This window comes from Tamandua tetradactyla, chromosome 6, assembly GCF_023851605.1.
Source record: "Tamandua tetradactyla isolate mTamTet1 chromosome 6, mTamTet1.pri, whole genome shotgun sequence".
Lineage (NCBI taxonomy): Eukaryota > Metazoa > Chordata > Mammalia > Pilosa > Myrmecophagidae > Tamandua > Tamandua tetradactyla.
Genome location: NC_135332.1, coordinates 54,215,228 through 54,230,418, shown reverse-complemented (window position 1 = coordinate 54,230,418; position 15,191 = coordinate 54,215,228). Strand labels below are relative to the sequence as shown.

General features: G+C 52.9%; 1 protein-coding gene across 7 annotated transcripts in view; it reads right to left on the bottom strand.

Annotated features, from left to right (window-relative positions):
* Nucleotides 1-15,191, bottom strand: part of ABR (ABR activator of RhoGEF and GTPase) — a 255,696-nt gene that overhangs the window by 40,126 nt on the left and 200,379 nt on the right. For all 7 annotated transcript variants that reach the window (XM_077165429.1, XM_077165427.1, XM_077165432.1 and 4 more), the window contains 7 exons: nucleotides 10,046-10,098; nucleotides 9,336-9,476; nucleotides 7,288-7,409; nucleotides 5,445-5,610; nucleotides 2,044-2,166; nucleotides 1,600-1,675; nucleotides 1,003-1,107 (listed from right to left, as the gene is read on the bottom strand). In XM_077165429.1, the coding sequence (XP_077021544.1) occupies nucleotides 1,003-1,107; nucleotides 1,600-1,675; nucleotides 2,044-2,166; nucleotides 5,445-5,610; nucleotides 7,288-7,409; nucleotides 9,336-9,476; nucleotides 10,046-10,098 (786 nt within the window). The remainder of the gene's footprint in view (nucleotides 1-1,002; nucleotides 1,108-1,599; nucleotides 1,676-2,043; nucleotides 2,167-5,444; nucleotides 5,611-7,287; nucleotides 7,410-9,335; nucleotides 9,477-10,045; nucleotides 10,099-15,191) is intronic.

The window sequence follows — 15,191 nt, the reverse complement described above, 5'->3', positions numbered from 1 at the left end:
AAGAGAAAGGGTCCCAGGGTAGGGGTGGGGAGAGGCTCCTTTCTCCTGGGTCTCCAGGCTGGTGGGGAGGCCAACAGGAGTGCGGCCGCCTGAGCCTCGGTCTCACAGCACCACCTGGTGGCCATATGGAAGAGTTTCCAAGGCTGCTGCTGTCTCCAATGCCAGCAGTCCCCGGATGGTATGGGGGCTCATTCTCCCCTCCACTCAGCTGGGAGGACAGCCCACACCTGCCCTCCAGGGATTTCATACCATTCTCAGGGGCACTTTCCCTCCCTCTCTGAATCCTGCCCATCTAAGGCTGCCCCTCTCAGTCTAGCCTTTCAAAGTGAAAATTAATCACTTTAAGTCACTATGCTAACAGAAGGAAGGACCAGCTGTGTCCGCTGCCTGGGACACAGGGGGCCCTAAATGACCCCCAGATGCAGAAGAGAGCATGCCCCTCAAGCAGAATGGACCCCTCCCTTGCACCACGGGCAGCCAGAATCCAAACATTTTCTCTGGTCCAGTTACAAACCCTCCCCTCCTCACTCAGAAACCTCCCACAGGCTCCTGGGCTTAGAGGAGAAACTCAAACTCCCTTGCCTGCATCCAAAGCCGTCCACGGTCTGATCTCTGGGAACCTCCAGCCTCGGTTCTCATATACTACCCCAATCCATCCGTCTCACTCACACTGCCCTGCCCCAAACTTCAGTCTTCTGCCTCCACTCTCTGGCCACCTCATGAACATATGAAAAAACAGGAGCCCGGTGCACCAGGATGCCAGCTGCTCTCTAGGCCTGGGGATTTGGGGGAGGATCTGGGGCCATCTCGGGGCTCAAATCTCTCTGACAGTGATCCCTTCTTCAGGCTCTCTGTATACGTGGAAACTATGTAGTCCCAACCCCTTTGAGCAGGGGTCAGCCATTTGCAGCCAAGTGACTGGCTGGGTCCTGTGGAAGGCCCTAGAAATGCCCTGGGGACTTGGACCTCCAGGTTGGGGTAGTCTCAGGTACTGGATCTTACCGTCTTTATTGCTGGTGACAGGAATATTGTGTACAGTCCTAAGTTTGAAGCAGGATCCCGTGAGCACCTGGAGCTCCACAGAGCTCAGGACAAAGGCCTGGAGATCTGCAGGAGGAGCCAAGAGAGGGAGGAGTATCATCACCGGTCCACTAGGACCTGCTGCTCTTCCTTGGGGACTGCAGTTGGAAAACAGCTTGGCTCTAGGACAGAGTTACTCCTTGGGAGAAAAGGAAAGACTTGTAGGCAATCGCATGGGGGCAGACATGGGGCTTTCAGAGGGGTAAGAGTAGGAGAATATTACCGAAGAGACGTGTGTGTGTGTGTGTGTGTGTGTGTGTGTGTGTTACAGAGCAAGAGAGACTGACAACCCTGGACTCTGAATCCAATCTTACCGCTAATTCATGATGTGCCTTAAGCACATCACTTAAATTCTTTGGGTCTCACTTCTCAGTAATATCAGTAAAGTGCCCTGGTACCTCATGGGCTGCGTGTGAGGGCAGAAGAAGAGATACAGGGCATGAAAGAGCTTGGGAATGCAAAGGGCCAATCACTGCCATGGATACCATCAGGGTGGCATGGAGTGAGGTGGGACCTTACCTTTCTTCTGTAGTTTCTGGATTGCTTCTCTCCACTCTGACCTCTCATAGTCGGAAGACAGTAGGAAAAGGTAGCTCTGAAGAGAGGAATGAGGATTCAGTGGGGTGACCATGATAAGATCAAGGAGATTCCTGTATTCTAGGACCCCTCACCTGGCTCTTCTCATCTAGGCTTAGAGAAGGAGGCAGGAGGGAGGAAGCCTCTTTTCTGGGGAAGCCAAGGGACAGGAGTGGCAGGGCCAGGGACGGCCAGCAGAGGGCACTGGTTCCACACCAGGAGACCAGGGGGAGAGGGCGTCCTGTGCTGGAGCCATGGCAGCCTCCTTGGAAAGGGTGGGCCTAAGTCCCCCATTTCCCACAGATTACAGCCAGGAGCCAGAGAGACTGGGCAGTCTTAGACCGAGGAAGGGGGGCTGTCTCTGTCCCACACCCCACCCTTCCTTGCCTTTCCATTCCGATTGTGGATCCGAAATGGTATCGTGGGGGAATTGAGCAGCAGCAAGAACTCATTCTCAAACATCTTCTTTTTCAGGCGCTCGATGGCCCTGCTCTGCCCTTTGTTGGCTTTCTGCAGGGGACAGAGGGCACAGATGGGTCCCCTCGCGCGCAGACTCCACCTCTCCCGCGCAGACTCCACCCCTCGCGCGCGGACTCCACCCCTCACGCGCGGACTCCACCTCTCCCGCGCGCGGACTCCACCTCTCCCGCACGCGGACTCCACCTCTCCCGCGCGCGGACTCCACCTCTCCCGCGCCAGCTCTGAGCACAGCATCCCCTGCTAAAAGAGCTCAGGAACCATTTGCATCGAGCCCAAACCCTCCCCCCCAATCAGCCTCACGGTCTTAGCTCCCGTCCTCTCATAGGCCACGCCGTGCCCTCTTTGCGGGCAAACCTTTCTTCCTCTCCAGTGCTCCAGGTTGATATTTATTTTATAAAGGATCCTCCCCCTTTTATTAACAACTATTATCCCCTGTGCCTGTTTGAATCTGTTATATATCCCAGAAAAGCCAAACTCTTTCATCCTCATTCAGTTTTGCTGGGTGGTGTCTTTTTGATTGTTCCCATAGACACATGACCCACCCAATTGGGGGTGGTGACTTGTAATTGGATGGTTTCCATGGAGGTGTGTCTCTACCCATTCAAGGTGGGGTTGCTTACTGGAGCCCTTTAAGAGGGAACCATTTTGGAAAAAGCTTTAGAGCCAGCAAAGCCCACACAGCCAGAGACCTTTGGAGATGCAGAAGGAGAACACCCCAGGGAATCCTTATGAAACAAGAAGCCAGGAGAGAAAGCCAGCGGGCATGGCCATGTGCTTTCCCAGCTGAGAGAGGTGTTCGGGACCCATGAGCCTTTCTTGAGTCAAGGGAGCTTTTCCCGGATGCCTTAGTTTGGACATTTTCACAGCCCTAGAACTGTAAACCTGCAACTTAATAAATTCCAATTCTTAGAAGCCATTCCATTTCTGGTATATAGTATTCCAGCAGTTTTTACAAACTAAAACACCCCCCAAGTCTAATTCCCAGCCAACCTCAAGCTCCTCAGTTAGAATTCATCTCTGTGGCATTTTTACCCACTGGACTAGCAAAACTGTAACAACCGCTCACAGACGGTGCTGGGTGCTGTGGGGGAGCTGTCATACTCATTCACTGCTGGGGGAGATGATGCAACCCTTTCCAGAGGTTGATCTGGCAACGAAACGCACAAACCCTTTGCTTCCCTCATCCCACTCGTAAGGAATCTACCACAGAGATATATGAGCGCAGTCATGTTTACTGCCAACTTGTCTGTTGGGGATAAAGAACTAGAAACACTACAAACACTGAAAAAACATTATTGTGCTGTCAAGCTACAGGATATGAGGCAGCTGTCAAAAAAAAAATCAGATAACTCCAAAGAGCTCTAAGGTACACTATTAAGTAAAAGCTTAAATTGCATAACAGTGAGTGACGTATGCTCTCATCTTTTTATAAAACGTACATACATACACACACACCCAGTATAAGTGTAGACATCTGAAATAATGCACTCCAAACTAGTAACAATGGGAAGGGGGGTGGGCACCACTGTTTTTACACCATATGTTTCAGTGGTGTGAGCACTGTTTATTGTAACAAGGCAGCATTACACGTGATTAAGGGGGAAAAATCAGTTTGTTGTTTTTTTTTCACTAAAAACACATCACTGCGTCTGTGACTCAGCAAATGACACCTGCACCTATCCAGTGACTCTTGTGCATCACATCCCACTCTGTGTCAGTAACAGGCCTTCCTGCCTTCTCCACCGGACAGGGAACTGGAGCTCCACTGGGCATCTGGCAAACCCCTTGCAGCTGGCAGCCAGTAGAGTTCAGGAAGTGCCAATTCGACTGAACAGAAGACCATGTCTGAATACCTGGGGCTGGAGGGAGGGCACAAAACCTGCCTGTTCCCAGGACTCAGTGAAAAGTCTGCTATCAGGATGTTCCAGGGGTGGGGTTGGTGGGCAGGGAAGGACCAGGAAACAGGCGCCAGGGCTGGCCAGGGAGATCCTCCGGGGGATCCCTTGGTCAGTCCCTGGGTCCAAGGACATCCTCTTTCACAAATACCCCTGCGATTCCTACTATGGCCCTCATCTCTCCGGTTCAGAGACAGAGATGTTCTTTCTGAGTTGAAAAAAATCCTTAGAGGCCATCTGGTCATTTAGTCCTCAACAATCCTTTGCTAAGCACCTATTATGTGCTGGGTACTAGAGATCTAGTAGTGAAGAAAACAACCCCCTCTTTGGAGTCTGCATTCTACTGGGGAAAAGAAAAGTCGAACATGAAATTATAATTCAGTATAATTAAAACAAAACCAGAGGACATTGTCTTTAACTGAGGAGCCCAAAGAAAGGATCCCCAACCACTTGGGCAGAAGGCTTGGCCTGGAATGGATGGGTGAGAGAGAGACCCAGGCCAACCGAGCCTCTCCATGCCTTTTCTTCCATACTTGGGGAAGGTTCCTCCCAAGATACTTTCCTCTAGCCATATACATTTATAAATTTTTGAATATATGAATTTAAGGCTATACATTTTCCTCTATGGAGAGCTTTGGCTACATCCATGGATTCTGCTATGTAGCGCTCTCATTTTCATGTAGTTCCAGTTTGCAGTTTTGATTTCTTCTTTAACTTGAACACTTTAACTTTCCAGGTATAGAGTTAACTATATCATAGCTGTTGATTTCTAAATTCACTGCATAGAGTCTGTGAACCTGGCTGGCATGCTATCATTTTTTGAAACAATCTGAGATTCCTTTGTGTCCTACTACATAATAAATACTTGTGACTGTTCCATGTTTGATAAGAATGTCAGCTCTCTTTCAGAGAGCAAGCTTCTAGGTACTTTTAGATCATATGTGACAAGTACAATATACAAGTCTCTCCCTCCTTATTTATTTGTCTACTTGATCTGTCAGTCTCCGAGAGGTTTCCCAGGACCCTTCTCTTGCTCACAGTCCACCTTTTCTCGGGAAGAAGTGGGAGTTTTCTCCTCTTTTCCTCCTTCTTCTCCTCTTGCTCCCCTTTTCTCCAGTGCTCAATACATGCTGCGCTCTAGGAAAGCTTCCATAATCAAGCCCACTGGATTCTGAGCACTCCTTCCTTGGCCCTCTCTCCCTTTGCTCAGTGCTAATCTTCCATGATCAGGGTCCTCTCCTTGGCACATATACACTTCAGGCTTCCCACTCTTGTGTCCCGCATCCTCCATCACATTCCCAAATCTTACTACATCCACTCCCTCCACCCTCCCCTGGCAAATCCAGTTCAAGGAAGTACAGTAAAAATGATCTGACTGCCCGGACCCAGGCTCAGATGCCAGGCTCGACTCACCTCTTTCTGGATTTCACTCTTGAGGGCAGAGATTTTCATTTTCATGTCCTCCAGCTCATGGTCTGGGAAGGGGTGCACCTGAGGGCTGGCCTCAGACTCCTCAGGAGAGGGGAACACAAGGTCAGCCAGGGGGATGTACCATTTGCAATCATATTGCTGGTGCTTCCTGCAAACAAGCCAGAGGGAGATGTGAACCAAGGGGACTTGGCTGCTTGAGCCTGTACTGCCAGGCCCTAAGCCAAGAAGCCACCTGAAAGGGATATGCTAAGAGCTCAACAGAGGCAAGAACAGTCCTTATCCTTGAAGAGCCAGATCAGGAAATATATGTGTGGAGTATCAGAGCCAAGCATAGTAATCAGCAATTAAGTTGTGTGAGATGGAAAGCAGGTGTTGTTGGCACTTGGAGAAGGGTCAATTCCTTTGGCCTGAAATTGTCCCGAGAAAGAACATCAAACAGGTTTTGGAGTCAGGGATGGTTCTGACCCTTGGTCTTGCCAGTCTTCTGACCCAGTAAGAGTGATGTCTTTAAACATCCCACACCACTTGGATTTCAGTAAGAGTGGAGGCTCATGCTTTTCTATTCCCCATCCCATGCCACTGCTTTCCTTCTAGCCTATCCATATGTAGTTCACATTTATCAATGTAAGGCCAGAGATGGAAGGCAGATGCTATTTTGAATATAAACTCTAATCAACAGAGGTTGCATGGGGTCCTGGGTTGAGGATTACTAAACCACATTCCAGCTTAGCAGGAAAGAGTGCCGTGGTTGATTAGTAATGCCCGTCACAGCAAAAGACGGAAGGAAGGGATGTATGCTTATTATTGGTCTCTGCTTTAAACCTATCTCAAATCTGATATAGTTCCAGGGAATCATCCCTTTTATTGCAGTTCATAAAAGCCTCTCCTTCTCGGACTTCCTCCAGGACTTTGAACTATACCTCTCATTCTGGTCCCTTAGAGTTGCACTGAGCACACGGCTTGTCTCCGTATCACCTGCAAGATAGTGTGCTCAACACATGATAGAAGGTAAGCAAATGTAGGGGGGGAAATGTTGAAATACTGAACAAGCTTTTCTGCTCGTAGCACAGAATGCACCCACAGTACAGGGTGTGGAAGTAGAAGTGAAAAGGAGATTTCAGGTGAGACAGATCAGGTTCAAATCCCATCTCTTCCACTTCTAGCTGTGTGACCTTTGGCAGCTTATTTAACTTCTCTAAGGCTTCTCACTTATCTGCAAGATGAGGATAATAACATCTGCTTTGTGGAATTGGTGGAAAGATGAAAAATAATGCATTCAAAGCATTTGTCATGGCACCTAACACATGATAAGCACTCAATAAATGGCAACAGTAGCTTTAATGAATTCTCACTGAATTGCAATTAGCAAAAATTTAGAAATATTTAATAAAAGGAGAATGCTTAAGTAAATGATGGTGTATCCACTTGTAGTATCATGCAGTAAAGCAAAATGGTGATTATGAAGAATAGGCAGCAACAGGGAAAATGCTTATGATGTGAAATGGAAAAAGCAAAGCATAAAATTGGGTGGGTATTTGCTCTGATTACAACTACATGAAAAACCTAAGAATATTAAAAAGCTGGAAGGACATATGGCAGAAGGAAACTGGAATTTATGTTCGGGTGAGTGGCTTTTTTTCCTGTAATATGGTTGTGTTATCTTTATAATTAAAAATATGATCTAGTTTAGAAAAAAACCTGTGTAGTAAAATAAAATTAATACAATTTAAAAAAAGAAAAAACAATGCAGTTTGCCCCAGAGGGCTGAGGGGCTCCACAAGGGGCCTGGTTCTCCCCCTTGCACTCTGGGCTCCTGCACACTCACCCCGCTGATGTCTTCTTCAGCTTGGCGCACAGTAGGACATCTGTAAAGAGGAAGACGTGCCGCAGCTTCCGCGAGCTCTCCGACACCTCCACCAGGAAGCCATCCTTCACCAGCTGCCGGGTCTGAGGGGGATGGCACACCCACCCCAGCCTGCTCAGAGTGGGTGCAGCCCAGGGCTCAGCCTGCACTGGGCTTTGGGGGGACACCATGCCGTTGGGGAGGATCATGAGGAGGGGCCATTTGCCTGGTGGTTAAGAGCACTGGCTTCGGAGTCACATGGATCTGAGTTTGAATCCAGGCTCTGTTACTTCTCAGCTGAGATCTCAGGCAAATGCCCTGACCTTTCTGAGTCTCAGCATTATCATCTGTAAAATGGGATATCTGCCCAAAAGGAAGGATTCATTGAGATGGTATGTGGAAAACACTTAGCACATGTCTGGCACATAGCATGCGGTCAATAGATAGTAGTTTTTGGGCAGGCCACCGTGGCTCAGCAGCTAAGAGTGCTCTCCTGCCATGCCTGAGGACCTGGGTTTGATTCCCGGTGCCTGCCCATGTACAAAAAAAAAAAAAAAAAAAAAAAAGATAGTAGTTTTATGCTTTCCTACAGTCTTAACAGCTCTTGCCTGGTCAGACCCTAGTCCAGCATGAGCTGGTGGAAGAACCAGGTACAAACAACCCACCCTGTCTCACCCCTACCAATCCATCCAGGAACCTTACTTGAAACAAAACAGCTGAGCCTAACAAGATGCTCCAGTTTCAGCTCAACCCCAGACCTGCAGATCCACTCAGGACTGTTTTTAGGCTACTTCTGAGTGGAGCATCCAACCACCCCCGGTGGATGGATCCAGGACTATCCTCAGTGTGAGTGTAGCAGCGTCTGGGGGACCAACAGCCGCTTCGGACCTGGGCTCTGGGTAGCCAGGAGCACTTGGCTCAGCCACCCTTGGAGGCAGAGGGTTTCCCTGGAGCTGTCCTGGACCATCCCACCCTCCCTGTGTCCTACACACCATGTCACCCACATAGGCTTGCAACATGTAGGTGAGCACACTGCAAGTATGCAGTTAAGATGACCTGAAACTGATGGAGCTCTAAATCTGCTGGTGATTTTTTAGATATTTCCAGAGTAAAACAAATGAGCGGCATTCCAGAGTGCTGCAAATCAGGTAGGAGACTAGGGAGAGACAGTTATCTCTGCCCCATTAGTCACTCTCCAGACCCGACCCCCCACTGCTTCCCTCCCTAGGAGTCTGAAGCTTCATAAACGTAACAAAGGACCATAAACCCCATCAGCCTTCACTCCTAAATGCTGCTTAATTGCCTCTATTGCACGGCCAGACTGCTGACCACTTGGACAGCTGTCCTTTGGATTCTTCTGACTGCCTCTCCTCACTGGGGTACCGCCATCCTCCACCAAGAAAGGTCCCCAGGGAACTCCATGGAGCTGCTATGCCATATCCAGGTGCCCACCTGGGACCCTCGGCCACCTCTAGCACTAACCTTTCCTGCTGTGGGGCTCACACCCCAGCTCCCACACGCCTGCCTGCACAAGCCAATCTGAAGCAACCTGGCGGATCTCTTTCTCCAGCCAAGACTGAGCCAGTACCTTCCAGGGAACCCTGGAGGAGACCATACTGGCCAGAGAGGGCATGCTCAATCAAGAATGAGATACCCAGAGCCACTAGCTTTCCCAGCATGGGGAGCAATGCACGGGGCTTGCAGACAGCCAGCCCAGATGAATAACCCAGTTCAGTCACTATGGCAGAACCTGGGCCAGGCACTGAACCTCTCCAGGCCTCAGTTTCCTTTTCTGTATCATTGGACTTATAGCTCTGGGCTCAGGGCCAGAAAATCTATAGGTAATCAGGATGACTGAATGCTAAAGACCCCCTCCTTGGCTGGGAGAAGTCTTGGCTGGTGGGAGCCAGGGGCCCAGGGCAATGATGTCCATGCAGGAAGGGAAGCCGGACAGTTCCCTGGTTCACAGCACACTCCTACATCGGACCCAGCAGTCCTGGGTGCAAGGCTGGGCTGGATCCTGAGCTCACCTCGCCCTTGGGGGTTGTGACTGCGGTCCGACGGGGGTCAATGTCCTCGTTGATGCTGGACAGGAAGTTCTGGGAGATGCGGAGGGCATCCTGGAGCAGCGGGTAGTCTGGGTGGTCCACGGGCGTGTGCTTCAGCAGGTCCTGGGAAGGGATGGGGGGGTGAGCTGGGGAAGTGTGACAGAGCTCAGCGAGACGACAGTGGGAAACGGGTCGGTCAGGAGCATACAGCTCTCACCCAAAGGATTTCAGGGGCGGAAGGGTGGTGCACAGGGACCCATATTCTTATCTGCTGATGCCTGCAAAACCTGAACTAAAACTTAGGGTCCGAACAGTCATTATTTTCCCCCTGGTGGAGAAGCAGGTGGAGTCTCATGTCACCAAGCAGCTGGGAGAAACACCCCTCTGTGCCCACCCAACAGCTGCTCCAAGGACAGTGCAGGCCAAGACGCAGGGGATCGGGAGGCAGGAAGTGCCTGCCTCCTAGGAAGCATTGGCCCGATGTCAAGCTTGGTAGCCAAGTTATATTTAGGCCCTGGCCCCGTTGACATGGTTACTGCGGGCCAGGCAGGCGCAGACAAGGCCCAGGGACCCTCTGCCCCATCTCCCCAGATGAGCTGTTCTCAGCGACTCGAGTGCCCTCCCACACCAGGTTCAGTCTTCCACCCAACTCCTGACCTCCTCCCGGGCCATTCAGGGGACTTGACACTCACGTGTAGGACCAGGGTGCTCCGAGTGACTCGGTCGATGGGCTTGTAGAGCAGAGCTGGGGGGACAGGGGAGGAGGAGATCAACACGATGAAATAAAAAGAGCATCTGCGACCTCATGGCTCAGCTTTAGCTAGCACCCCCACCCCACCAGCTCTGCCTTGACCGAACATGAGCTCCCACCTACAAGAAGCCAAAGCACTCTCACCCGCAGTATGGGCCAGACCACAGGCATAGACCAGCTCCACCCTTCCCCACCCCTGCCTCCTCCTGTCTCCTACCAGACACGATTTCTTTGGGAGCTGTCCCTCAGGCCGGGTCCTGGCCAGCCCTGGCTCAAGGCAGATGCAGATGTGCCCCTGTCCCCCAACCCTCAATCACCCAGCTCTACCTCTGCATGCCCCTACAGGGTCCAGTTGAGCTGCGGAGGCCCACCCGGGCCCATGCGGAGACCCCAGCATTGGGGGAAGGGGACAGGCTGGTTTTCCAGGGCGGGCAGCTCCCCCATGCCCAGTCCTAAGCAGACATCTCCTGTCCAGGGCCTGACACCCCCTGCTGGGAGCAGCATGCTTCCTTCTGACCCACACAGCTGCCTCAGCTCCATCGGGAAGGCCCCTCTCCACCCCCTCACCACCCCCACCACCCCCAAGAGCACAGACAGGCAGTCCTGCTCCCCACAGAAAGGCTCCACTCCCAAGCAAGGGGCAGCCTGAGGGGGCAAAAGTTTCCTGAGAAAATTCCAGACAGGCCTTGCCTGTGGGAGCCCCAGTGAGGGTGGGAAAAGTAGCAGCTTGGCCAGAACCCCCTTCACCACACCCCGCAGCGGCCGGGATGCCAACTTGGGATCGCTGGAATTCAGCAGGGACAGGTGGAGGTGGCAGCTGGCGGACCAACACTCACAGACACCCCTTCCTGCAAGCAACTGGGCCCGGCGTTCCCCACCACCGTCCTTCGCTTCTCTCCTGCACCTGGACGCCTCTTCCCGTGGGGCCAGGGCCTCTGGCCTCCTGCCTGGGCCGTGCCAAGAGGCAGGACACTGGTCTGGGAAGGACCCAGGCAGGACTGGGTGTCCTGCAGGACCTGTTCATGATGGGTCCCCAGAGTCGGCACTTATGTCCCAGCCAGCCCCAAACCAAAGAGTCGCCTGAAGCCTCGATATGAATAGCCCGAGCCTGGCTAAGCAGACACTTGACACTTCAGGGAACAATTTGCTGGCTACAGAGATGCGGTTCTCGGCGATGTGCCACGAGCCTGATCTGGAGTCTTTACTTGGCTGCCCGTTAGGATCACAGGGGGAGCTCTTAAAAAAGATACAGACGCCTGCTCCCCCCTCTACTGCAAGACCCCCACGCAGTCATCAACCAAATCCAGAACTCTGGGGAGGGGAGTCTGGTAGCATTTTTAATGCTACCCCGCTGAGTCCAATGTGTAGGAAGGTCGAAACCACTGCTTTATGCCGACACAACTCCTACGACTTCATCTGTAGTCCCTTCTAATCTAGCAACTTCTAGAGACCCTCCTCCCCAGGGGTTAGGGGGCTAGAATGGGAGATGGCAGGGCCAGGTGTGGGGTGCAGGGAGAGTGAGGGCAGACCCAGTTACCAGCCTGGTGGGGCCCATGTCTGAGGTTCTTTAAGGTACCCATCTGTGGTTCAGCCTGTTTCAGGAGGAAATGACACTCAGGGTGGGCTGGGGACCTGGGAGAAAACTAAAAGCACAGGAGATACCTGCCAGGGCAGGCCTCGAGCTCCAGCCCCTGGAAAGCTGGTACCACACTGCTAGCTCCCCTTCCCTCTCAGGTCCCAGGGGAAAGGGGTTTCTGACTAATATCAGAGGTCTGCAGGAATGGCAGGTTGGTTTTCAGGGGGTTATTAATGTGTCTAGAGTCACCTCAGAGGCCACCGCCTGGGCCTGGGAATGAGTCCTGCAGCCCCAGCCTTGGTTTGGGGAAGGAAAGTGCAAGGAGAGGGCCAGGGACCTGGCATGCCAGACACAGTCACATTTAGGGGGAGCCAGGGGAGGAAGAGCAACCCTAGCAACTGGGTACCCCATGATTCCTGCATGGCTGCTTCCAGTAATCTGGGGTGAAGAGTCGTCCCTACCCCTCAAGATTTCCTGCCCCCTCACCTGCCCCACGGTTCTGGCAGGCCAAGCTTCGTCTGGCCCCTGCTTCATTCCTGACTGTGTGGTTCTGTTCTGCCTGGGAGAGCCACCACTTACCAAATGGCAATGTCAGCTTCTCCCCCTCTTCCAGGAAGCCTTCCCTGACCAAGGCCCTTGCCAACACCTACCTTACCTAAGAGGAGGACCACTTGAAAGGAACTAGTCTGTCTGGTGTCCTTCAGCTCATCAACCACATTAACATTAATAACATTAATAAACATTAATAAACTAAGATTTACCAGGCACCAGGTGGGCCACGGTGGCTCAGCAGGCAGAATTCTCGCCTGCCATGCCAGAGACCCGGATTCAATTCCCAGTGCCTGCCCATGCAAAAAAAAAAAAAAAAAAAACACACACACACAAAAAAACAGATTTACCAGGTACCTACTCTATGCCCAGTGACGTGAGTTAACAGCTTTACGTGCATTATCTCTTTTGATTTGAAAGAATGTGATTATCAGTAGCCCATTTTACAGATGAAGAAAGAGAGGCACAGAGAAGTTATTCTCCCATTACACAGCTATAAGTGGTGGCTAGGTTTGAATCTCGGTCTGTCTACCCACGCTCCTAACCTCCAGTTATCCTCAGAGAGGAGCGCAGCACCTGTAAACACTCAGAAGGATCGCGGGAGAGTCCCTAGGAGTGGCTAAGCTGGCCTCTCTTGTGGGATGCGCTTAGTACCAGGTGAGCCTCCTCTCTGAGAGCCTCGATCAGACGACCCCCACTTTGAGCTCCCCACAGCCTGGAGAGTGAAACCCAGTGGGGTGGGTGTCAGTAAACAACTCTCGAGGCAGGGACTCCAGGGTAAGTTCCGGGCCACAAGTCAGAGGGACCCTCAGAACCAGCACCCCTCGGAAGGGCCAAGATTCTAATCGACGTGGCTCGGCAGGGACTCGGGTATCCTCATTCTCTGACGCTGATGTCAAAGCCAGTGTCACAGGGACCAAAGACGCCCTGGCCTCTAAGTCTCATGCCTGTTTCACTAAGACTCGAGCTTCCTTTAGGGGAGGGAAAAGGAAGCAAAGGGCCCACCCCATTTCTTTTTTAGGGGGGCATAGTCGAGACTTAACCGACTCCAAGTCCAGACCAAAAGGAGCATTATTTCTCCTCTGATCTTCAAACTGGCCAATTTCAAGTCCAGTTCCCTTTTTGACCCTAGCCCGTCAGAATCTGAGCGGGGTGGTGGGAAGACAGCATGGCTGTTTGCCCAAAAACTCGAGTTCCTGCAGCTGTCCTGCTGGGACCTCAAGAGGTTCTCTCCTTTGCAAGGGGTCTACCACACAGTCTGCAAAGGTGAGGGGGACAGCTCCCCCAGCACAGCTGCGTCAGCTCTCCTCCAGCAAACTGTCACCTCCCTCAATTCAGCCTTTCGACAGGCACTCCAGGTTACCACGGAGACATGAAAGCAAAATGACTGAGAAGGGTGCAGAGACAAAACACCTGGTGGGAGGGAAGGGAAAGTCCTAAAACCAGCCACTTGCTGCTCCAAATACACATGGGCTCAGAGCAGCTGGCCAAGAGGCAACACACCCTGTCCCCAGCCCCTGCCATGGCTCTGCCAAAGGCAGCTTGGGCCACCCCTATGGCGCTACTTGCCGCAGAGAGTGGGGCCCATCAGCTTCCAGATCCCACCCTGCCTAGCCAGGTCCAGCCTCTCAGCAGCAGCCTGGCTGACCGCAGGTGCCTGTCCCAGGACCCCTCCAAAGCTGAGGGAGCTGCAGAGAGGATGCTCCGGGTCCCTTCCAGTGCGAGGTGGGTGTGTGACCTTCACAAAGCAGTAGCTGCCACACCCCCCTCCCAGCTGCAGGCGCTGCTGACCCTCCGTGCTGCCTGCCGAGACCGCAGCCTCTCTCAGTACAGCTTGAGGGTCTCCAGGGGCTAGAAACTAACCTCTTCGGAGCAACCCAGCTCCACCCTCTCCCAACCACACCCACGTTCTCCCACGGCTGGCTGCCATTCCCAGCCAACGAGCCTCTCGAGCCTCTCGAAGGCAGCATGTGCAGTCTGCGCACACAATACCCTGGCCGCTGGGCCTCTTCTCCTCTCTCCGCAAACAAAGAAACTCTCAACTTCTCCCACCAACCTGGGCTGCCAGCCCCTCCATTTAAGACACCCTGGTCCAAATCACCTGTCACTCTCCAGCTGGCCACTGCTGACCCTCTCCGGTCCAGGGTGGCCATACCTGCAGGTACAGCTTTGTCACTTTCTTCCTAAATGGGCTCTCCAGAAGTTGCCCAAAGCCTCTGAAGCTAACCTACCAATTCCCCACAGACCATTGGGGGTCCCTGAAGGCTTCTAGCCTGGTCCTTCCATTCTAAAGTCGCCCTGCCCTGGGCAGCCCCCAGGCTCTTCCGCTCTGGGCTGGAGGCTGGCTGGGAAGGGGACAGATGCTCAGCCGACCACCGGCCACCCCTGCCTCCCACCTTCCCTGCTGCCCCCACCCCCCAGACCTTGCAGCCACATTTAAGCCCACTCCAGCTAGCCCCCAGAGGCAGCAAAAGTACAGCAGCTCCCATGAGAGGGGGCTGGGTTACCATAGGTGCAGTTACAGCAGAAGCGAATGATGAGGAGGATTTCCATGGCAGCCTCCGTCCCCGCGGCGGGAGCGTGCGGCCATCGCTCCCGGCTCCGCAGCGCCCATCAGCAGCAGCCCGGCCACCCAGCCACCTTGCCGGCTGCTGCACAGCCTCCAGAATCAGGCAGCCGCTTCTGAATGCTCCTCCAGCAAGGGGGAGGGGAGAGAAGGGGAAGGGAGGGGAGGGGAGACGTGCGTGGAGAGGCGGCGGGGGAGGAGGGGGAGAGGAGGAGGGGAGAGGAACAAGGAGCCTGCTGGCATCCTAAGGAGCCTGCTGGCACGTTTGTAGCTGGCCGGCTGCCTGGGGACACTAGAGGCTGGATTCCTTGCGTACACACATACACACACACACACACACACAGACATGCCCAGGGAGGGCACCTGCGATCACACAGCCTTTACTGCACAAAGCCA